Source organism: Anomalospiza imberbis, chromosome 26, assembly GCF_031753505.1.
Source record: "Anomalospiza imberbis isolate Cuckoo-Finch-1a 21T00152 chromosome 26, ASM3175350v1, whole genome shotgun sequence".
In the NCBI taxonomy this organism is placed as follows: domain Eukaryota; kingdom Metazoa; phylum Chordata; class Aves; order Passeriformes; family Viduidae; genus Anomalospiza; species Anomalospiza imberbis.
The window spans coordinates 2,016,856-2,037,714 of NC_089706.1; the positions used below are offsets into that span (position 1 = coordinate 2,016,856).

Sequence of the window (20,859 nt, forward strand, 5' to 3'; positions counted from 1 at the left end):
CTTCCCGTGCCAGGGATGAGCCTGGGACTGCCGCTGGTTTTGGTGGCTTTGGACCCAAAAAGGAGGAAAAGCATGGAGAGGGGAGGTGTGAGCTGAGCAAGGAGGGGAGGAGGGCAAGGTTCTGGCAGCGATGGCACCGGGATCGCTCTCCAGCCGCTCCTGAATGAATTCACTGACACAGGGAACAATTTTTCCCTGATTCTGCCAATTCTGTGACGACGCTGCCTGGAAGGGCCCCGCAGGAAGGCGAACTTGAACTCTGCGAGAAGCTCTCAGTTGAATCTTTATTTAAGGCTACATGGGGAAATCTTAAATATTAAAGTACAAAAGTCCCTAGTTTGGCAGCGAGGGCTGTGCCCTGTGTGTCTCTTTTTGCCTCTAAATACCTTCGGTGCTCCAGCTAACAGGGCTGTCACCTTGTGGGGATGGTGTCACCCACAGATCCCCCTCCCCATGGCTTTTGGGAAAGCTACAGGCTTGTGTCTCCAAGAGCAGCATCGTGTTCCCCCAGCTGGCCACCAGCATCTTGTCCCCACAGCCCAAGAGAAAGGACAAGGACTGAGCGTCTGGGTTTTTCTCTGTGCTGCTTCTGTTTATTTCTTATTTTTTAAATCCCTACTCCTTGACTGCAGACGTCCTTGTGCTGACATGAGATTATTTATTTATAAAATATGTACAGGAAAGCGCTCGGGTCCCGGCCCCACCCTCCAAGGTTGGCTGTGCCTGTCCAGCTGGAGCAGAGGTGGAAGGGGAATTTCTCTGCTTTGGAGTGGGGAAGAGGAGGAGAAAGGAAAGGGCTGAGAGAGATAGAGATTTCAAAGTACATGAGCAAATATTTACAGGTTCCAAGACAAAAAATTGTATCTACAGTGTTGTCTTGGGGATGGAGGGGGCTGGGCTGGAAGCGGAGCCCGCTCGTGGCTCCGTTTGTTATATTGATTTATAGAGACTGCAGGAATTGATTCTTGGTGGGGATCCCGGTGGGAGCGTGGCTCCAGAGAGCCCCGGGCTCAGGCCCTGGTGAGGAGCGGGTGGGGCCACCCCAGCCATGGGGTCCCGCTCCTGGGGCTTTGCCAGAATATTTGGATTTTTGTAAATGAGGCCTGGATACTCCTGTGACGCCCCCGGGAGCCCAGGGAAGGGCGATGGTGGCGGGGAATGGGATTCAGGCAGGAGAAGTTCTGGGGTCCCCACCAAGTGCTGCTGTTTGAACTTGATGGGAACAGGTAGGGACAGTCCCCCAGAGGTGACGAGCTCCTGGGAGCTGGGGCACTGCCCTGGGCTCTCCGGGCTGGGAGTGGCAGAGCTCAGAGTGCCACGTGTGGGTCCCCGTGGATGTGTGGGGTGGGGTCTGCACAGGGGACGCTACGGCAGGACGGGCACAGCTAAATTCCCCTGCAGGGGAGGGGGCCAGGGCACGAGGGAATGGCTGTGGGGCATCTGTCTGGGTCCCCGAGCTCGGCAGGTCACCCCAGTTCAAACTGTCCGTGCTCTATGCGGGTGATACTTGGCTGGAGGAGACGGAGGAGACCTCGGTCTTGCTCTGGGATACGGCGGAGGAGGTGTCTTCATCCCCAAAGGGGTTCTTGCCGCAGCAGATTGTGGTGATCATGCAGTTACGGAACTGGGGAGGGGAGAGAAATGACAATGGTGGCACTGGGGGGCCAGCAGGGATGTGCTACAGGACCAGGAGTCCCTGGATGGACCGAGAGCCCTTCTGGGAAGGAGCAATGTGCCCGTGGAGCCCCCAGACATGCTGCCCAGCCCCGGGGGCGTCTCACCTGTTTGTTCATGAGCACGTAGATGATGGGGTTGTAGAGGGAGGAGCTCTTGGAGAAGAAGGCAGGCACTGCCATCAGCGTGGCCGTGAAGTCGGCGCCCTTGTTGGTGAAGATCCAGAACGCCACCACGGCGTAGGGCGTCCAGGCCAGCATGAAGCCCAGCACCATGAGGATCACCATCCGCGTCACCTCCTTCTCCGCCTTCTGGGTCGTGGCCGATTCCTGCTGCTGGGCAGCTGCCTGTGCACACAGAGGGTGGTGAGGGGCAGGTCTCCACCGCCAGCCCACATCCCCCGTCCTGCCCAAGCCACCCCCCTGTCCCCGTGAGTCCCCTCCGGCCGTTACCTCCCGGACTTTGCAAACGAGGCGCCCGTAGGAGAAGAAGATGATGACGACGGGGATGATGAAGTGGATGACGAACATGTAGAGCACGTAGGACTCATTGTGGAAGTCGGGGTTGTGGGTGTAGTAGTCGGGCCCGCAGGAGCACTGCATCCCCTCCGGGATGTACCTGGCCGGGAGAGAGGTCGGAATCTGCTCCGGGACCCTCCTTGGGGGCAATGGGGATGGAATTCCCTGAGGATGGGGGATGCTGTAAGGGTGGTACACGTGGTTTGGGCGCACTCGAGCACGCAGTGCCAGCTTGCTGTGACACTCCCTTCCTCCCACAGGAACAGGACATCCATTTCCCTCCTCCAAGGCCAAGCACTTCCCTGTGGGAGCCACCTGCTCTCCCTGCACGGATGGAGGGATCCGGGAGCTGCTGAGGATCCTTGGACCCACCTGGACCAGCCGAAGAGCGGCGGGGCGGCGCAGGAAATGGCCATGACCCAGGTGAAAGCGATGCCTATCAAGGCGTGGCTGGCGGAGAAGCGGAAGTTGCCCATGGGCTTGCAGATGACAATGTAGCGCTCGATGGCCAGAACAACCAGGGACCACAGGGCGACCTGGCCTGCGGGGAGGAGAGGGAGAGCCCAGGGAGGGGTCAGTGCCCCTCTGGGCTCCACCTTCCTTTGGTGCTTCCAGAGGAGAGCAGAGGGAGGTGGGGATCAGCGTGGGATAAGCAGCATCCTGCCAGAAAACGGGGAAACCTCCACCCGTAACGTGCAGAAGGTCTGGGAGCTGAGGGGATGCTGGGGGCGGAGGGGTTTTAATAAATTAAGAATCAAGGGAGAGAATCCCACCTGGGCGTGGGGAAACGCAATTCCTGGCAATGCTGCCAGATGCCTCCAAACCTGTTGATTCCTTTAAATGTGCATTTCACGAGCCTTCTGCTGGCATTGGATCGGGGAGGGGGGAGATGCGGGGAGGGTGGACTGTGTGGGTGGGAAACGTGCACATGTATTTATGAGGGATAATTAAACTTCAGGGGATTTGGGAGCGTTTAGTCGGTGCTGTAAGCCTGCTAATGCCCCCAGCTGTGATAAGCTGCTGATAACGACACCCTGTGCTGGGATTCGCTGGGGACCTGCTGCTCGAGCAGCCGCTGCTTCCCAGCCAACTTCCTTCCCTGGGAACAGGAGCCTCCTCCTCCTCCTCCTGTGAGAGCTATAAACATTGGGAAGGCAAAATAACGCTGCCCAAGGCTCACTGAGCAGGGATGGAGCAGACTTTGGGATCTTCTGACCCAAACCCAAGCCTTGCCTTGCTCCTTGGCTTGGATCAGGACATTCAGCTGTGCCTTTGGCAGAACATCCCTATTTTTAAAATGTGTATTTTCAGAGCAGCTTCACTGTGGGATATGGCATTGTTTAGGGGAAGGAAAGCAAAGTCCCTGTGGTGGCTCTGGGTCTCTCCAACAAGGACTGGTGGCTGTCAGATCCATCACGAGGTGTGGCGTGGGCAGGGCTGGCTGTGTGGGCTCCAGCTGCCGAGTGAATTCTCCCTGTTTTTCTGCAGGGCAAAGTGTTGGCAGCACTTGTGTGTGTCCCTGAGAAATGCCTCAAGGAAAATCCCAAGGGCGCCCAAATCTGGTGCAGCTGGGACAGAGCTGAGCCATCCCTGTGGAACCTGAGAACCACCCTGAATCCTCCTCACCTTCCTTTTGCCCCTGGGTAAGCTCTGAGCCCTCTCATCTCTCCACGCCTCTAGCTCTTCCATGGGGTTCCCTTGCTGAGGGATTTCTCTTCCCTTTCTAAACCCTCCATTTCCTCAAAAGGGAAGCCTTTGGGCAAAGGAATAATCATGGAATCGTGAAGTTTGGGAAAAGACCTCTAAGGTGATCAAGTCCAAGCCTGTCCTTGGTCCGAGCTGCTTGGCATCGATTCGGGAACACGCCGTGGTCATGCCTGGCAGGTCTCTGGTAACCACCTTGGCATCACACTCCCAGTGACCAGCAGGGCCAGGTGACCCCAGGTTGGATCCTGCAAACAAGGATCCCTTCCCAAACTTCCTTTCCTTGCCACCGTGCCATGGAGGCTTCTTGCTATCAAGTTCTAACATGCAGAAATCTCTTTTCCTCCTCCATTTTAAGCGCAGGGCGAGCCCCACAAGAGGGGGAACGATGCTGCACATCCCAACAGTGCCATGAAGAGATTGGACCAGACTCCCAAAGCCCTGGAGAAGGAAGCCCCAAGCCCCCATTCCCATCCCTTACCTCCCAGCGTGGCGAAGAATCCCTCCACAGCGCAACCGATGGGGCCGAACACGAAGTAGCCGTTCCAGGCGGTGTAGAAGGTGACGGTGAAACCAAAGCAGGCCATGCACAGGTCAGCCACTGCTAGGTTGACCAGGATGTAGTTGAGGGGCTGCCGGAGCTTCTTGTGCTTGAAGGTGACCAGGAGGGTGAGGAAGTTGATGGGGAAGCCGGTGGAGATGAGGAAGAAGATGTAGCAGCACACGAGGCGGTATTTCCAGGGCTCGGCCAGGTAGTACTGCGGGTACTCGAAGGGGCTCCGCACCACCCCCGTCTTGTTGGACATAGGCACGTAAAAATTGATCCCCTCCGTCCCATTCATCCTGCCCTCGCTACGGGAGCTGCTCTGCCGGAGGGGTTTTCGGCAATGAACTGCGTTCCGACCCTGATTAATAAAAAAAGGGAAGCCCCACCCCCTCCCAACGCGGAAAGTGCGCAGTGAGAGGATTCCCCTCCAACCTAAAAAGTGAATGGATTACAAGGAGCAGCAGAAGTTGAGGGGATGGAGGTGGTGCCGTGCCGGGGGCTGGCGGTGCCGCGCCTGGGGTGGTTTTATACCCTCCGGCCTCCTCGAGGGAGGGGGGAGGCTGATGAGGGGCTCGGCTAACTTTGTATGACAAGGCCAACGGGATTGAGAGGGGTTGATGGTTTAAGCACCCTCTAAGCAGCCAGTTGGCCCCAAAACCTGCATTAAAGCGTATTAATTGCCATTAAGTGTTTAATGTTGTTTAAGGTGTTGGGGGCAGGAAGGGATGGGGTAGGGAGCGCTTGGGAAGAGGGGCAAAGGTGGGAGGAGCAGTGGGGAGTTTGGGAGGGGCCGATGTGAAAATGGGCTGTTCTGGGGTGTCACAGGTTTGGGGTGTCCCTGGGCGGCTGAAGGACGCTGTGAGACCAGCTGGGGACTGGGGAGTGGCCAGCTCTGCCCCACTGACCTTGGGGAGGTCACTGGGGGAAGACTGGACCGAGCTTTGTGGGTCTGAGCTGTTGGCTGGGCTCTGTTTTGGGTGCCTGGTTCAGTGTGGGGGCTGCTGGGGTCTGCATCCCAAATCCAGGCTCTGCTGACACAGCCAAGGGCCTGGAGCCGAGCAAAGGTAGGAGGGGAAGCCACTTCCCATCCCCAAGGTAATGCAGTTGGTAATTTTTTGGTAAATGTAGCATTTTGGGGCAGGGCTCTTGGCTGTGTGACCCTGATCCCACCCCTGGCTGTGCCATGGGACACAGGACAGCAAAGATGTCCTGAGCTCCCTGCAGAGAGTGTGGCGAGACCAGCGCAGCCTGGGAGAGCCAGAGGGATGGAAGGGAGCTTTTCCCAGGCTCCCAGCACGGAGCGTGGGAGCTTTTCCCAGGATCCCAGCACACACGAGCCTGGGAAACCATTCCCAGCAGGGCCAGCACCAGTGCCCCATCTCACCCAAGTTCTTCTTCTCCATTTCTTCCTTCTGGGTCATGGGTGCTCCATGGGGACCTGCCTAAGGCGCCTTAGGGAAGCTATTCCATTAATCCTGGGGATGTGGGGCGTTAAGGGAGCTGATCGGATAACGAGGTAAGCTGGGCCTCCTCCTCCTCCTCAAGGCATGGCCCATGGAAAAAGTCACCATTGTCCCGTGGGATGAATGAGGTCTCCTGCACGCCTGGAGCCTCTCCGAGCTGGAGGCTGAGAGCGGAAGGCTAAGGGGGTGTTGGGATGGATGGTGTCCTAATCCCTGATCCGCGGGAGCAGAAGTAGGACGTGGTGCAGGGAAGTGGGTCAGGCCAGCCTCAGGTGCCCCGGGAAGAGAGCTCCCCACGGGATGGATGTGCCTCTTGGAATTGTTGCACTGTGAAACCAACAAGCACCAAATTCCTGCTCCAGGTGTTCCTTGAGGAGATGAGGGGAAAGTGGAGGAGTCCCACGGCCCTGCTTCTCACAGAGCTTTCCCTGGAGGAATATCCTGCCTTTCCTGGCCATAGTCAGGCTCCAGATGTACAAAAATTGGGCACATTGTTGGAGAATGAGTTGAATATCGAAGGAGACCCCAGAAATCTGAATCCACAAAAACACCTGTGCATCCATCTCAATTCCAGTGTGCGCCTCCCAGCTCCCATGGGAGAAAGCAACTCTCTCCAGCTCCAATATTTCACTGTGGTGGCCCACCTTCAGAAGAGAAAGCAAGTCTTCAGCTCCAATATTTCACTTCAAAAACATTTAGGCCTTGCTGCCAGTGCCAGCAGCATCCCAAAGTTCTGGTGCTTCTCCAAGGTTTTGCATGTGGACACGGGTACCCCATGGGAAAGTTAATTGTCACCTCCCGTCCCTTCCTGGCACCCCTTTGGGGTGTCCTGCCCTCTTCTAAAGTCAAGAGTGGTGCAAAGGAAGCTGTGGGGGGAAGAACGACACTGAGTCTGGGTGCTGGGGGAACACTCAGCTGCTCTTTTTGGGAGAGGGACCTTTCCTGGCTCAGCAGATCCTCTCCACTCACCCTGGCCGCTGAGCGCGGAGGAGATTTGTCTTCACGGGTGGTCCCCAGACACCTTTCAAAGGGACAACTGGACTGAGAGGGCTTCAGCCGACCATCAACAAGGCCTGGACCAGGCCCTTCCCCTTTTTTGGGAGCTGCCTGTGGAGCAGGTAAGCCTGAGCCACCTGTGCTTTGTGAGAGGGCTGTCCCCTCTCAGCTGTGTCCCCTGGGGTCGCTGCCCCGAGGCTGGTGGATTTAGAGCTCTGGGCAGGTCAGCACAGCCGGAGCAATGGCCAAGGCCTCGAGTAAACCCAGGGCAGGGAAATGACACCGCTGAGGGTGGCTGGTCCCTCCAGGACGTGTCCTGAATGCAACCTCGGTTCCTGCTGCAGCCCTGTCACAGAGATGGCTTTAATTTGCTGTCTCTTAGCAGGGAAAGTTTATGAGCTGCTCTCTCTCCAGGAGAGCTCCCGGTTGTTTTCTGTGCTGACTCTACAACAACAGCAAATTCCAGGCCCTGCTTATGTGGGAGGAGAGCTTTGCTGCTCTGTGTTTGTGCTCAAGAAAAGGCTTTTCTTGCCCCTTGCAGGTTTTCCTGCTTTGAGCTGGGATTGTCTCTCGCTCGTTGTTTGTTGGCGCGTGGCGTGACGGGGCCCTGAGCTGCTCTGGGCTTTCATGTCCTGTGTAAAGCAAGGGATGATAATGACAATCAAATAACCGGCTTGCACAGAGCTGACACGCCTGGTTCACAGGAATCAGCGATAGGCAGAGCTCACACGGGGCAGCTGGGCTCCTGGAGCCCTTTGTGGTGCCCATCCCCAGCCCTGCTGGGCACAGGAGCCACAGGAGCCACTTGCCCAGGGGCACCAAGGGAATACCTGGCAGAGCAAGGTGGAGGGAAATGCAAAAGCACAACAAATCAGTCATGAAGGGAACATCTGTGCTGAGCTCCTGGTGCTGGGCTGACGCACAGCCCCGTGAACCCCGGCTGTGAGCACAGCTCTGACTGCACGGCTGAGCTCACTCCTCTGCTTCTGGCTGGTTTTGTAACCAGTGCTGCCCCGAATCTCCTTCCCGTGGGGGCTCATTCCTCCCCAGAGGGCAGGAAAAGAGGGAGGAAGTGCCTCTGGGTGCCCTGGGAAGACCCCGTTTCCCGTATCACATAGCAGCCACCCAGGGCCACAGCGCTGAGCCGCTTAGGCCGGGCTTGTGAGCTCCCTCGCCAGGAAAGGGGTTAAGGCAAGATAAAGCCACAGCGTTATAGAGACCATATGGAGGGGAAGAAAACCCTTTATCCTGTAATTGGATTCGCTCTGTGCTGGAGGTGAGGCTGAGTGGAGCTGACAGGCCGTGATGGGCGAGGCGCTGCCAGCCGCCCGTCCAAAGCAGGATGTGTGTGCACAAACTTGTAGATCAATCCATTAGAGTGGATCAAATAGATTTAAACGTGTGGCAGGGAGAAGGAGGACACTGATGTATTTACAATTGGGCTCGCTGGGCTGGTCCTCCCCCAGCAGGGATTACCTGGCCATGGCTGGTGGCTCTGTGGCTCTGTGGCCGTGCCCTGGGCACCCACTCAGGACAGGGGCTGGGTGGGACGGGGAGGTGACCTTGCTTTTGTCCCAAAAAGTAAGAGTGCACAGTAGGCTGTCTTTTGTCTTTCAAGCACAAAATTTGAGCAGGAGAGACCCCAGCTCCCATTTTCCATGCAGGTTCTCCATCTCCATCCTGCTCAGACTTTTCCCCCAAGCCATAAAGCAGCTGGGATGTGGGGAGAGCTCCTCCATGCCAACCTCTTCTCCTGGTATATGCACGCTCTGTCAGCTCCCAGCCTTTTCTTCCTGTTGCTGATCCAGGTAATGTCTCTCCAAGCGCTGTAGGATTTCCTTGGAGAGACAGGCACTCTTTGGGCCCTGTCATTTCCCTGCCAAGGAGCTGAGCAATCCCGGCTCAGCTGCGAACCTGCTCCGCTCCGTGTGCTGCTGTCAACACTTCTCCCTCGGTGACAACCCGGGGCTGTGGCAGAGTGGGCAGGTGTGCAAGACATTCCCCCGGCCCCGCAGCGAGGAGCAGCCGGCACAGCCGGCAGATCCAACAGCTCCGGCAGTTCCCGGCAGCTCTGGCAGATCTCGGCAGCTCCAGCAGATCCCAACAGATCCCGGCAGCTACAGCAGATTCTGGTATCTCCAGCAGATCCCAACAAATCCCAGCAGCTCTGGCAGATCCCGGCAGTTTCAGCAGATCCCGGCAGCTCTGGCAGTGCTCCCGAGGCTGTGCCCAGAGCGAGTTGTGCTTTGCCAGGGGTGACGGCAAAAACGCTGCTCTGACCTTCCAGCCTGGCAAACTGGAACCAGTCTGGATTTTGGTCTGGTTTCTGGGCTCTCTGAGGGGCTGGACAGGAGTTACCAGGGGAGTTACTAGGGATCTGTGTCCAGCTCTCCTCCTTTGCCTGACATGGGGCAAGTGCTTGACTGCAGAGAGGCAAAGGAAAGGCTTTTCCCGAATTCCTCAGGGATGCACATGCCTGGCACCCCTCCCCACCCTGCAGTGTCCACTTGAAGCTGGCTGAGCAGCCAGGAAAGGGGGTTCAGGCTCACAGAAATAATCCAGCTCTTTTATTTTTAATTTGTAAATCTCATTTGAAGTGGAATCCTGTTACTCCCGAGGGCCTTGTTGTGGCTGCTCATGGGCTTCCACAGCGATGCCGTGAATGTGCTGCTTCGTTTTGTCATAACTGGGTCAATTTTTTTTTTTTTTTTTCCCTCTTTCTAATACAAGCCCTTAGTTTTCTCAGTGGAAGTCTGGAGCCTGCTGTGACACGGGCAGCTGGGTTATAATCTTATGGGAATCAGCACGGAGGAAATTTGGGGGTTGCCTGCTTGTTTCCTCTTTCCAGCAGAGCTGTTCCCTGCTGCCTGGCTGGGCTGGCTCCTCGCTCCAACATCCCCAGGAGCAGCCAAACTGGTGTCCCAGCTCCCAGAAGAACCACATCCTGGCAGTGCTTCTCCCTCAGCCAGGTGCAGAGCCCCATTCCTGCCTCCTGCCCCATTCCAAGGCCCCAACTCCTCTCGGTGGTGGCCGCCTGTCCCGCACCATGATTCACTCTTCTCTGCCATCCCTGCTATAAAGCTTTTTAGGGATTTGCTCCAGACCAAATGTGTCCATCCTCTCCCTGTGCCCTTCATCCTGTAATTGGATTCATTTCCTCCATCCAGCCCAGGCCGGGCTGCTCCCCATCCCTTTATGTAACAGCGCTGGCTCCGGCTGCGCCGCTCTGGGCCACTGACACCAGCGCAGGTTTGCTGCACGTTGAATCCCATATTGGCCCTTTTTTTGGGCAGTCCCTGCTCCCTTTTCCCTCCTCCATGGGATGTGGGCTCTCTCCAGGCTCTGTGTGGTTCTGCTGCAGCTCCATCCCACCACAATCCCTCCCAGCTCCCGCTCCAGACAGCCAAAACCCAACAGCCCCGGGCAGGGGAGCACAGCAGGGTTGTCTGGAGAAATGATGCATTTTCTCACCCCTTTAATTAATATTTATTCTCCTTAATTCCCAATCTTTACTGTTTAGCCCTCTAAAGCCTTTGTGGTTGAGAGGCTTTTGCTGAGGTTGCTATTCCGCGCCTGAGCAAAATATCCACAGATTAAACGGGCATTTTATCAAAAGTGAGCCCTGTGCTGGGATCAGGCCTGGCTGCACAGGCCCTGAGGCTCTGCAGATCCTTCTGCTGGTGTCACAATTTTCCATTCTGCTTTTCCCATATCCCAGCTGGGATGGATGTGCTGCTATTCCTTCTCCCCAGTCTCTCCCGGGATTCCTTGCCTGGGAGCTCATTGACCTGCCACATGTGAGTCTCTTTCTCACCCTGAAGCCATCCAGCTCTGCCTCCTTGTACCTCCCAGGATGAAGTGGTGCCTTGAGAGCCAGAACCCTTCTCCTCTGTGGCAGATAAATGGCCACTGATTGCTGAGAGGTGCTGGGACGAACAGGGAGACTCCAGTGAGAGCACCAATAAATCCTGGGAATCTGGCATCATCCAGTCTTGGGAAATCTGCTGGCAGCTGGCACTGCTGAGCACAACGATGCTGGACCCCTTCTGTCTCCCTTCTTATTTTTTTCCCTCCTTCACTTTCCCCCCAATTGTTTTCCCTGGTCTTCTTTCCCTCTCTTCTTTTTTCCCCTCTTCTTCCCCCACAATTGTTTTCTCTGCCCCTCGTTCCCTCCTCTTTTCTTTCTTTTCCTCCTCTTCTTCCTTCTGCTTGTTTTCCCTGCTCTTCTTTCCCCCTTCTTCTTTGTTTCTTTCCCTCCTTTTATCCTCCCCTGCTTGTTTTCCTTGCCCTTCTTTCCCTCTTTTTTCCCATTCTTTTCTTTCCCCCCAACTGTTTCCCCTGCTCTTCTTTCCCTCTCTTTCCCCCCTCCTTTTCTCCCACCCCAGTTGTTTCCCCTGCTCTTATTTCCCTCTCTTTCCCCCTCCTTTTATTTCCCCCCAACTATTTTCCCTGCTCTTCTTTCCCTCCTCTTCTTTCTCTCCCTCCTTTACTTCCCCTCCTTGTTTTCCTTGCCCTTCTTTCCCTCTCTTTTCCCCCCCTCCTTTTCTTTACCCCCCCAATTGTTTTCCCTCCTCTTCTTTCTCTCCCTCCTTTTCTCCCTCCCCAGCTGTTTTCCCTGCCCCTCTTTCCCCCGCGATGAGCCCAGGAGTGGCCGCTGTCCATGGTGAGCACGGGCAGATCCCGGTGCTCGGATCCCGCTCCCTCCTCTCCTTTCCCACCTGCCTGCAGCGAGCCCAGCCTAAGCTGAGCCCTTCCCCTGCACCGGGCCGGACTTTGCATCCCGTGGGGGAGCAGGAATATCGTCCATCCTCCTCCTGCTGCTGGGATGGTCTGAGCAGCCCCCACCAAAAACCATTTGGGGCTTTTTGTGGTGCCTTGGTGGTGGTGCTTGCAGGGCTCAATCTGATCCATGGTGCTGGATATGGGAGCAGGGCAGGGGAAGGAGGGCATGAGGCAATGAAAGGCCAGAGGGTGCCTGGAGTGTGGAAAAGCTGAATTCCTCCTCACCAAAACGAATAAATATCCCCTGTGAGCGGGGCAGGGATCTCTTTGGCTGAAATCTGAGTGATTTCCCTAACTCTGAGCTCAGCCCAGGGCTTGGCTGGGCTCTCCCATCACCTGCCCAGGGTGACAGCACCCCAAAAGGACAGCGGGGTGCCCAGGGACACCACTCAGCCCCATGGGACAAACCAGTCACATCCTCTTCCTGGGTGTGAGGCTGCATTTTGTACCATTCCTAAAAATATTCCTGATCCCTCAAGTGAAAACCGGGTGGCTTGGATTTGAAAACCAAAATGGGAACAGCTGAGCTGCATCCCATCATGTTTTCTCACCTCCTCTCCTTTCTCTCTTCACTCCTTCCAGATCGGGGAGAGGGTGGCAAAGGAGTGACCAAATGTAGAGAAACGAGGCAAGGAAACATTTTCCTCCTGTTTATTTCTTTCCTTATTTGAGAGGAAAGTTTTTATAAGCCCAGACATTTATTTTATTAGAAAAAGGGATTTCTGAAAATGTTTTGGTTTTTTTTTTAATCCCAGTGAAAGAGGATTGTTATGGGATAGGATGTTGTGGTCAGTGCCTATCCCCTCCAACCCTTTGTAGAGAAGCCAAATCCACCCAGGCTCTGTCCAGAAAACCTTTTTCCCTCTCTTTTATTCTTTCATGGAAAACTGAGGCAACAGGCAGAATTTCCCCAGTTTTGGGGTGCACAGGTCACCTCAGGGCTGGTTTCCAGAGAGGGCTGGGTGTGCTGCTGGCATGGGCAGCTCGTTCTGCCCCTTGTTCCTTGGCTCTGCCACTGCTGCCAGGCCCAATGGACTGCACTCCGCTGCCAGTTTCCTGGGAAAACGACTCCCAGTTATGCCAAACATTTAACTTTCAGAACAACAGAACTGCACTCAAACCCATCGTGCACATCATGTTTCTGTTGAGCCTCTAACCTCTGCTGCCACCTGGCACCACAGCCCAACGGGGAGTTTCGGGGGCTGCAGGTTGCAAACTGTGCCAGGGATGCAGCAGGATGGAATTTTGGAATTACAGAGCTGGCAGGGAGACCTCCAGCTGGGATTTTTTATTTTCATTTATCCTTGTTTTGCAGCCAGGATGTGCCAAAAACTGCATTTATGGACTGGGCCAAGCCAGAGCCAGGAGGTGCCTGTTGCTCCCACCTGCCCTGGCACTTCCAGACTTGGAGTCAGATCCTTTATTTTCAGCTCCACGATTCCTTCCTGTCAGAGCACTCTTGCATAATTAAGAGATGAAGCTGGCAGGCTGCATGCAGCTAATACAGATATGATTAATTTTCATCCCTCTGTTTGATTTGGAAGGTTGTCCTTCCCCAGGCACAAGGCTCCATCCCAGATGGATGGAAAGCTGCCAGCCAGACACGTCTTGGAGGGACAGTGGGACAAGACACGGGGAAGTTTAGTGCTTTGGAAAAGTGACCTTTCTTGGTAACTAATCTGTCACTTCCCAGCACCATCTGCTGACTCGTCAGCTGCATCCATCATAGCCATCCGAAGAAAAGGACTGGAAAAGTCACTTAAAATGGGAATTGGATGGGGTTTGTGCAAATTGTTTAGGGAAGGGAGGGGAAAACCCCACATTGTGTGAGTGACATCCTTCCCATCACCCCCAGCCACATTCCCAGGGAGGTTTCCAGGGAGCAAAGCTGCTCTGGAGTCTCTGGGAGCTTTCTACTGCTCAGGGGGTGATAAGCTGGGGAGGATGCCCAGGGATCCGGGAAGCACCTGAGTGCTGGACACGAGGCTTTTCAGGAGGGCTCTGTCCCAAATCGAGCGTTATTGACAGCTGTGACAGCAGCAGGTCCCTGGTGACACCTGGTGTGCCCGTACCCTATTGACTGGCTGCGGTGGGGCCAGGTGACAAACGCCATTCCCAGGTGACAAACGCCATTCCCAGGTGACAAATGGCATTCCCGGACTGGGCAATCGCTGTTCCCAATATCCCTCCCCAGGCAGGCAGGAATGCTGCTGCTCCCCGATCTGCCAGCCCATGGAGCCCGTGGATGCAGGAGGATTTCATGGCTCCCCAGCTCGTTTTTCCCTCCTGCTCCTCGCCTGGCTGCTCCCAGACTCCCTCAGGAGCAGCACCGGGATGTGCCTGGCCTGATCCCAAACCCTCTGGCATCAGCTCCTGGCTGATGGTCCCAGGAGAGCTCGGATGAATTCTTGCACAATTCCCTCCCTCTCTCAGCACCTCGTTTGTCTGGAGAGGGATGACAGTGCAGGATTTGTGTTCCCGAGGGGGATCAGTGTGCCAGGCTCAGTGAGGATGGGAGAAGGGGCCACTTGAAGACTCAAAGTGGCAATTTTGATATTATTGTGATTTGCAATTACAGTAGAAAGATAATTGACACAGGTGTCGTTGTAGTGCTGGGATATTCACATCCTAAAAACCTTGTCTCAGTGTCTAGAAACACAAGCCAGGAGAGAGGAATTTCTCTAAATTAGAGATGGAGAAACTGAGGCAGCAGCTGATCTGCCTCAGCTTTGGGACCACAAGGAACAGCTGAAGAACCTGGGGAGGGAGAAGTGGGGATCTGCCTGGAAACGAGAGACTCAGAATACTCCAGTGCAGATAACATTCCCTGCCTGGGAAAGCCGTTTCCATGCAGGCCAGGCAGCTGGGCAGGGTCACAGGTGAGTGACTGCAGTGCCTGGATGGGTTTATAAAGGGAGGAGAAGCAGCAGGAGCACCCAGAAGTGTCAGGAGGGAGAAGAGCTCTGACCTCCAGTGTCCCGTGGCTGCACTCCCAGGTAGGTCTTGGCACCTCTTGGCCATGGCAGAGCCAGCTTGGAGGAGGAGGAGGAGGAGGAGGGAACAAAGTCGATGCTGAAACAAGGGGGAAGGTGCTTTTCCCTCATCCCCATCTCGGGAGTACCAATTCCAGCAGCTCCTGCCTCCTGTGGGCACCTGGCACACACCAGGCACTGCCACGGAGCTGCGGGGAGCCCGGGTGCCCTCTGAGCTCGGGGAGCTGCTCTGAGCAGGCGGAAAATGACTCTCAGACAGGTCCTAGAGCCAGGAATGGTTGGATTTCTTGGGAACAGCTCAGTAGGTGAGTGTCCTGTCCTGTTGCTGTGCCAGCTGCCCACACCTCCTGCCCCCACACTGGCACGTGACTGGGTTTTGGGGGGTGAGCAGAGCTGTCCTTGTGTGCCTGCAGGGCTGATGCTGAACTTGGGATCCTCCTGCTTTTTTCCTTTCCCTTTGGAGCTGGGAAGAAAATCCACCAAGTGCTCTCTGCCTGGAGAGGTGCTGAGCTGGAGATCTCGGGGCTGGAGTACAGGCCCTGCTTGCCAAGCAAGGGAGGGCTTTCAGCAGGGACACTTCTGAGGGGAGAGGTCTGCGTGGGTGTTTTCCTGGGAGAAGAGGGAGAGACTCAATTCCCAAAGGGATTAGCCAAGAAGAGATGAAGGAAGTGACTGGGTGTATTTTCTTTGTATTCAGCAGTATTTTATTTATTTATATATTTACTGCAGGGATAGAACAAATGAAAAAGCACCAAAGATTGATGCTTCTGAGGTTGCATTGCAAGGGCAGAGCCTGAGAATTCCTGCTTGGAACCCTGCAGGAAACAGGGCTGGGACTCCCTGGGATGTCCCAGGGCAGGAGGTGGCTCTGATGGCCCAGTCTGGGTGGGCAGGGGGAGATGGCACCGGTGCAGTGCCCAGGGAAGGGAGAGGAGAGGATGTGACTGACAGGTGCTATGGAAAGGGAATATTTATTAACTTCCACTGGTCCTTGGTTCAATCCCAGCTGATATTTATGGGAAATCTATTTCAGGAGTCAAATCTAACTTAACAATGTCTTCTCAATAATGTCCAAACCAAGAGGTTGCTGAAACTAATTAAGGATCAGGCTCCAATCAGGTGGAGAAGTTAAGCTGTAGGACCAGACTTAATGAAGTCTGTCCAGAGAGAATATTTTAATATTTAAAGAGAACATTCAGTGTTTACATAAGTCCTTTCCTGACGTGAAGTCACAGTTAGATCATTTCAGAGGTGGTTTTTAAAGCCTTTTATTCCTGGCTCAGACAGAGCTGGGCTGGAAAACGCCTTTCCCATGTCCCTTGGACTCAATGAGGCTTCTGAAGAGATCCAGTCCAGCCAGAAAGGTTTCCAGTGGCGAGGAAAATCAAAACAAAAATAAAAAAAAAACAGCTGTGTGAAGGTTTTTCTCTTTGCAGCATCTCTGTCTGCTGTGCTGGTGCTGGGATTGATGGGTTTGCTCTGGATGTGTTCAGGTCTTAAACCAACACAGCTGCAGGGCTGAGGCTCGAGAACTCAGGGAGGCTGGAGCAGTCCTGAAGGGCAGGGCTTGAAATCCCTGGAGATGTTGCTCAAGAACAAATCTGTTTACACAAACAGCTTTGAGAAGAGAATTGTCAGTCAAGGCACTTCTATTCTCAGCTCAGGAGCAACTGCAAGAGTAAATATCCCTCAGGTGGGCTGGGGCTGAGCTGGGTTGCAGCTGGTGCAGAGCCAAAGGAGTTTCTTGTCAAACCTCCCTCTCCACTCTTGCCCTGGTGTCTCTTTTCCCGTGTTGTCCAGGCTCTCAGGATGGTTTCGAGGAAGGTGGTGGTCAGTTTGCTGCTGGTGTCCCTGCTGTCCGTGCTGGCTGAGCAGACCCAAGGCTTCATGCCCTTTTTCACCCAGAGTGACTTCCAGAAAATGCAGGTAACCCCTCTGGAATGAATAAACCAAGAAAGGTTTCTCCTGCCCTCATCCCCCAAACTGCAGTGCACACCATCAACAGGAAACACTCTGATATCCTTCTCCCAAAATCCATGCCTTTGTGGGGGAGGCAGAGGGAAATTTTAAGGTGTGAGATAGAAAGGAAGAGCCTGGACCCCCCTGCCAAAGGTCTGCCACTCCTGTGGGGGTGTCACCTGCAGTTCCTGCGGGTCCTTTCCCTTTCCTCGGTGCTGGAATTCTTCCAGAGCAGCTGCAGCCTCCCATCAGCTCAGTGATGGCTCTTTTGTTGTAACAAATAATTAACCATCCCCCGGCTGGTTGTCACCTCTGGGACGTGCAGAGAGAACGTTTTTCCTTTTGAAGTGAAACAAATACCGTTGAAAGGTGTCAGGCAGGCTCAGAGCCGGCAGCTTCTGAAACACAGCCCCAATGAGCTTCCCCCGCACTGCCGAGCCCCTGGATACCGGGAGAAATCCCATTTCCAACACCTACCCCTGGATCACAATTGCTTTTTGTGGGGAGCACAGGCATTCTTAATGTTCTTGAGGAGGATGGGGACCCACATGGGCTGTGCTGGTACTGCACAGCCCTTGTAGCCCCGTGTCTGCCAGGGATTGGGATTTTCTGGATGAACAAAGGGGAAATCTGTCCCCCAAAGGCTGTCCCTGCCCCTCCTGTTCTCACATGCTGGACAGTGAGCATGGCCTGTGCCACGTTTGACATGTCCTGCTGTGTCTGTCATATTCCAAAGCACCTTTGGCTTTTTCCAGAGGGTCCTGAAGGCAACTAAATAAATGGGGATGGGCTGACATTACGGACCTGCAGAAAGGCTGGGAAAACGTGACCTCTCTGCACATGCAGGGCTCGGTTCAATTTCCTTGCAGTGCTCCAGCAGAGCCAGGCCAAGTTCTGTGGGACAACTGGGGTAGGTCCCAGTGCTGTCAGCTCCCATGGGAAGGTCCCATTGCTGTCAGCTCCCATGTCCTGCTGACAGAGTTCCCCCACCACACGTGGCCCCGTAACCTGACCTCGCACCCAGCACTGCTGAATTTCAGTCCCCAAAGGCCACTCAGGCCACAGCTGATGGGCCCTTCCCAGGAGGATTCCACCATCCTGCTGGTTCTGTGCCCAGCACCGTGGATGCCTGGCTGTTGGGACAGCACAGAGTGGGTTTGCTGCTGATCCCAGCATCACCAACTGCCCCCTCTGCTCTCTGCCCCGAAGCTGCAGGAAAAGGAGAGGAACAAGGCAGGGCAGAAGAAATCCCTGAGCTCGCTGCAGCAGCTGGAGGAGGAAGGTTTCTCTGAGCAATCCGGTGTGGATGTCAATGCAGCCAAGACCCTCCAGGTATGTGGAGCCATTTGACTCTGAGAAGCCCACAAGGACATGCAGGGGACAAGGAGTCCAAGAGACGTCCTCTGCCAGCCTGCCTGCTTACATCAGAGAGAAGTTTTAGCTCCATCCCAAATTATCTTGGTCGCTCAGCAGCCAGGTCACCCCTGAGACACAACAGCTTCTCCCTGAGGAAGATGGAATAGCTCGAGGTCTCTTTGGCAGGTAGTGAAGCCCAGCCAGGTGCAAGGCAGGAGCTCCCAGTTCTGCTTCAGCTCCTGCTTGGTGTCACCTCTGACCCCACAGTTCTCTGCACTGGCGAGGCCTTATTTAAAAACTTGGGCTCAAAGTCTGTACACAGAGCAGAAAATGGGCAATTTTAGGGATTGAAGTGCCAGGCTAAGCCCTCAAAGGCAGACTTACCTGGCAAGCCGTGTCTGGAAATTGTGCTTTGCCACTTGAGCACAGGGAACTTTTCCTGTGTGGGCAGCCACTCCTGCAGGGAGCTTGGCTGTGCTCTGCCAGCAAAAGGAGGGTGCAGGTCCCCCCAAACACGGACAGACCCCGTGGGACAGGCAGCAGGACCAACCAGGCTGGAATTTGGCCAAGGCACAGCTTAATGTGCAACTCCTCCCGCACTCGTGATGCACCAGCACTCGGTAATGGGATTTAAACAGCAAAATGCCCAGTTCAAAGTGTGAAATACCCAGCACATCCCCACGGCTGGCCAGCACCAGAACAGAGCTCTTTGCTTCAGGCACAGCTGGCTCCAAGTCCAGCAGGCTGGAGCAGGACCACAGCTTGTCCTCAGCTGTTGCTAGGGCAGGAGCTCTGCAGGCTCAGGCTGGAAGGGTCGATGTGCCACACAGTGGAGGATTAGAAGGTTCAGAAATTATTTTCTTTGCAGTCCCTGCTGCCAGGAGGTGCCTTTATCTGGATTTCTGAGCCAGCCCACGGGTTATGCAACAGCACTCTGAACAACTCAAGAGTGTGTTGCCTTCAAAATGTTGCTTTTCCCCATATGAGGCTCATCTTCTTCCCTCCAAACCCTAAACCCTCCACTAACTCGATCCAAGTGGGGTCAAAGCACCCCAACCTCCCTCCCTCTGCTCCCCTCACCTTTTTGTTCTGACTTCTCTGCTTTCCTCTACAGCAGGCCCTTCCTGCCAGAGCTTGGCTTACCCCAAGGCAGCTGGAAAAATACCAAGATGTCCTGGAGAAACTGCTGGCAGAGCTGTTACAGGACACCCCAGATGGTACTGTCAGAGGGTTGATTTCTGCCTTGGGAATTCTGCCTTTCCTTCTTCTCACCAGCTCATCAGCACAGAGATATTTATATTCCCCAGGAGGGTTTTTGTGTCATGTTTGCTCACTTTGTGGAGCCCTCAGATCCCAACTGCTCCCGTGTGCACCCTTCTGGGAAGGTTATTCCCTCATAAGGTGCTGCCTATGCCCCAGAGCTGATACTGACTGGAAGCAGCAGCACAACCCTTCCCAACAGCTCTGTTTGCCACTTCCCTGCTCCTCCTCTTCCCAAAAAGTCCTCAATCTCCAGGGAACAATTTCCAGCAGAGCTTATAACAGGAACTGTACCTGTGAGGCAGCTCAGCATGTGCAGCCAGCTTGGAACACCTCGCTGCCTGCACGGGGGCTTAACACTGACACTTAATTACACTGCAATTTGCTGCAAATCCTCCTTTTCCTTTGGGAAATCTTGTGTGGGAATTGCAGCAGCAAATATCCAGGGGCAGGCTGTTGTGCAGCTCTTCCTGCCTGCAGGTTGAGGGATGGTGGGATGGGGCTGTCCCTGTGCCTTTGCCGTTTCTGGGATGTTTAAGCCCAGGAAAGGGGGTCCCGCTCTCCCTGTGGGATTGCTCTGCTCTGCCTGTGCTCATCCCCGTTTGCCTCTGAGCTTTCAGCTGTGGAGCTGAGGAGTAGGAAACAACACATAAAGCTCTGGAAAGACTGAATGCCAGATTTAAGGACACTTGTGCTTTTCTATTTAGCTGCCTGATATCTGCAGGATCAGAAGAGAAAGCGCTGGAACTGCTCAAGCTGAAAGACTCCACTTATGTAAACAAAATTTGTGAGAGAGATCAACAAAATCTGAGGTGAGATAATAAATGTGAAGCATAATTAAAAGGAGGATTTGTGTCTTCTGTCCTGCAAGCCTCTCAAACAGATGGGGAGTGCCCAATGTAGGAAAGAAGAGAGAGGAGAGGCTTCAGGTTTTGGCAAACATCCCTGTTTTCCTGAGCACTGCTCTGAGAGTCCTGAGGGAGTTGGGAAAGGGGCTCAGCCTGGAGAAAAGGAGGCTCAGGGGGAATTTCTGTCTCTGCACAACTCCCTGCCAGGAGGGGACAGCTGGGAGGGATTTGGGGTCTTATCCCAGGGAACAGGGACAGGAGGAGAGGGAACGGCCTCAGGCTGTGCTGGGGAGACTCAGGTTGGACATCAGCAGGAATTTCCTCATGGAAAGGGTGGTCAGGCCTTGGAAGTGCCCAGGGGGGTTTGGAGTGCCCATCCCTGGAGGTGTCACCTGGATGTGGCACTCAGTGCTCAGGATGGGGATTGGGCACAGGTTGGACTTGATGATCCCAGAGGGATTTTCCAACCTCAAGGATTCTGTGAAAGTGTGTGGCAAAGCCCGAGGAATCAATCTCTGAGGAGTATTAAGTCTTATCCCTCCCTTTTAGCAATGAAGGAAACTGAGGCAAACCTTTATCAGATCTCCTGGCCGAACTGGTGACACAAGGGGGGGACCTGGATGTCCCTAGCCCAGTTCCCTGCTCCAGGAGGGTGCTCTGACACACTCCCACACTGCTGGAGCCCTGATGGGCATCCCCTCTCTGTACCTAACCCCTCCTATCAGCCTGGTGCTATAAATCCACCAGCACAGTGAGGAG

The 20,859-nt window shown here is 54.8% G+C and overlaps 2 protein-coding genes and 2 long non-coding RNA genes across 8 annotated transcripts; 2 read left to right on the plus strand and 2 right to left on the minus strand.

Moving 5' to 3' along the window:
• Positions 1-572: 572 nt before the first annotated feature.
• On the minus strand, positions 573-5,694 carry LOC137462537 (green-sensitive opsin). Its single transcript, XM_068172984.1, has 5 exons — positions 4,378-5,694; positions 2,565-2,733; positions 2,127-2,292; positions 1,782-2,021; positions 573-1,624 (listed from the first exon to the last, which is right to left on the minus strand). Exons 1-5 carry the CDS (start codon positions 4,736-4,738, stop codon positions 1,493-1,495), a joined length of 1,068 nt encoding a protein of 355 aa, XP_068029085.1. The 5' UTR covers positions 4,739-5,694; the 3' UTR covers positions 573-1,492.
• LOC137462541 (uncharacterized) lies at positions 2,318-3,743 on the plus strand. The gene is made up of 2 exons (XR_010993723.1): positions 2,318-2,615; positions 3,681-3,743. It is a non-coding gene; the product is annotated as an uncharacterized lncRNA (long non-coding RNA).
• A 970-nt stretch (positions 5,695-6,664) lies between the features above and the next one.
• MLN (motilin) lies at positions 6,665-20,095 on the plus strand. Of its 5 annotated transcripts, XM_068172989.1 has the most exons (5): positions 15,142-16,370; positions 16,478-16,603; positions 17,846-17,968; positions 19,107-19,209; positions 19,960-20,095. In XM_068172989.1, the coding sequence occupies exons 1-5, from the start codon at positions 16,260-16,262 to the stop codon at positions 19,965-19,967; spliced, it is 471 nt and encodes a 156-aa protein (XP_068029090.1). In that variant the 5' UTR covers positions 15,142-16,259; the 3' UTR covers positions 19,968-20,095. The 5 variants fall into 5 exon arrangements, with proteins under 5 accessions (XP_068029089.1, XP_068029088.1, XP_068029087.1 ...); XM_068172988.1 differs by lacking the exon at positions 15,142-16,370 and adding an exon at positions 6,665-7,024 and having other exon boundaries at positions 19,107-20,095; XM_068172987.1 differs by lacking the exon at positions 15,142-16,370 and adding an exon at positions 7,813-8,178 and having other exon boundaries at positions 19,107-20,095.
• LOC137462540 (uncharacterized) lies at positions 16,460-17,633 on the minus strand. Its single transcript, XR_010993722.1, has 2 exons — positions 17,306-17,633; positions 16,460-16,975 (listed from the first exon to the last, which is right to left on the minus strand). It is a non-coding gene; the product is annotated as an uncharacterized lncRNA (long non-coding RNA).
• Positions 20,096-20,859: the final 764 nt, after the last annotated feature.

What these genes read in the sequence shown, in the direction of transcription:
- LOC137462537 (XM_068172984.1), bottom strand. Translation starts at nt 4,738, where the DNA reads ATGAATGGGACGGAGGGGATCAATTTTTACGTGCCTATGTCCAACAAG. An exon ending in CCGCTCTTCGGCTGGTCCAG is followed by an intron (nt 2,293 to 2,564) that starts GTGGGTCCAAGG and finishes TCTCCCGGCCAG; the next exon opens with GTACATCCCGGAGGGGATGC. An exon ending in ACGTGCTCATGAACAAACAG is followed by an intron (nt 1,625 to 1,781) that starts GTGAGACGCCCC and finishes TCCCCTCCCCAG; the next exon opens with TTCCGTAACTGCATGATCAC.
- MLN (XM_068172985.1), top strand. Translation starts at nt 16,260, where the DNA reads ATGTTGCTCAAGAACAAATCTGTTTACACAAACAGCTTTGAGAAGAGA. An exon ending in CAAGAGTAAATATCCCTCAG is followed by an intron (nt 16,371 to 16,477) that starts GTGGGCTGGGGC and finishes CGTGTTGTCCAG; the next exon opens with GCTCTCAGGATGGTTTCGAG. An exon ending in ATGCAGCCAAGACCCTCCAG is followed by an intron (nt 17,969 to 19,106) that starts GTATGTGGAGCC and finishes TTTCCTCTACAG; the next exon opens with CAGGCCCTTCCTGCCAGAGC.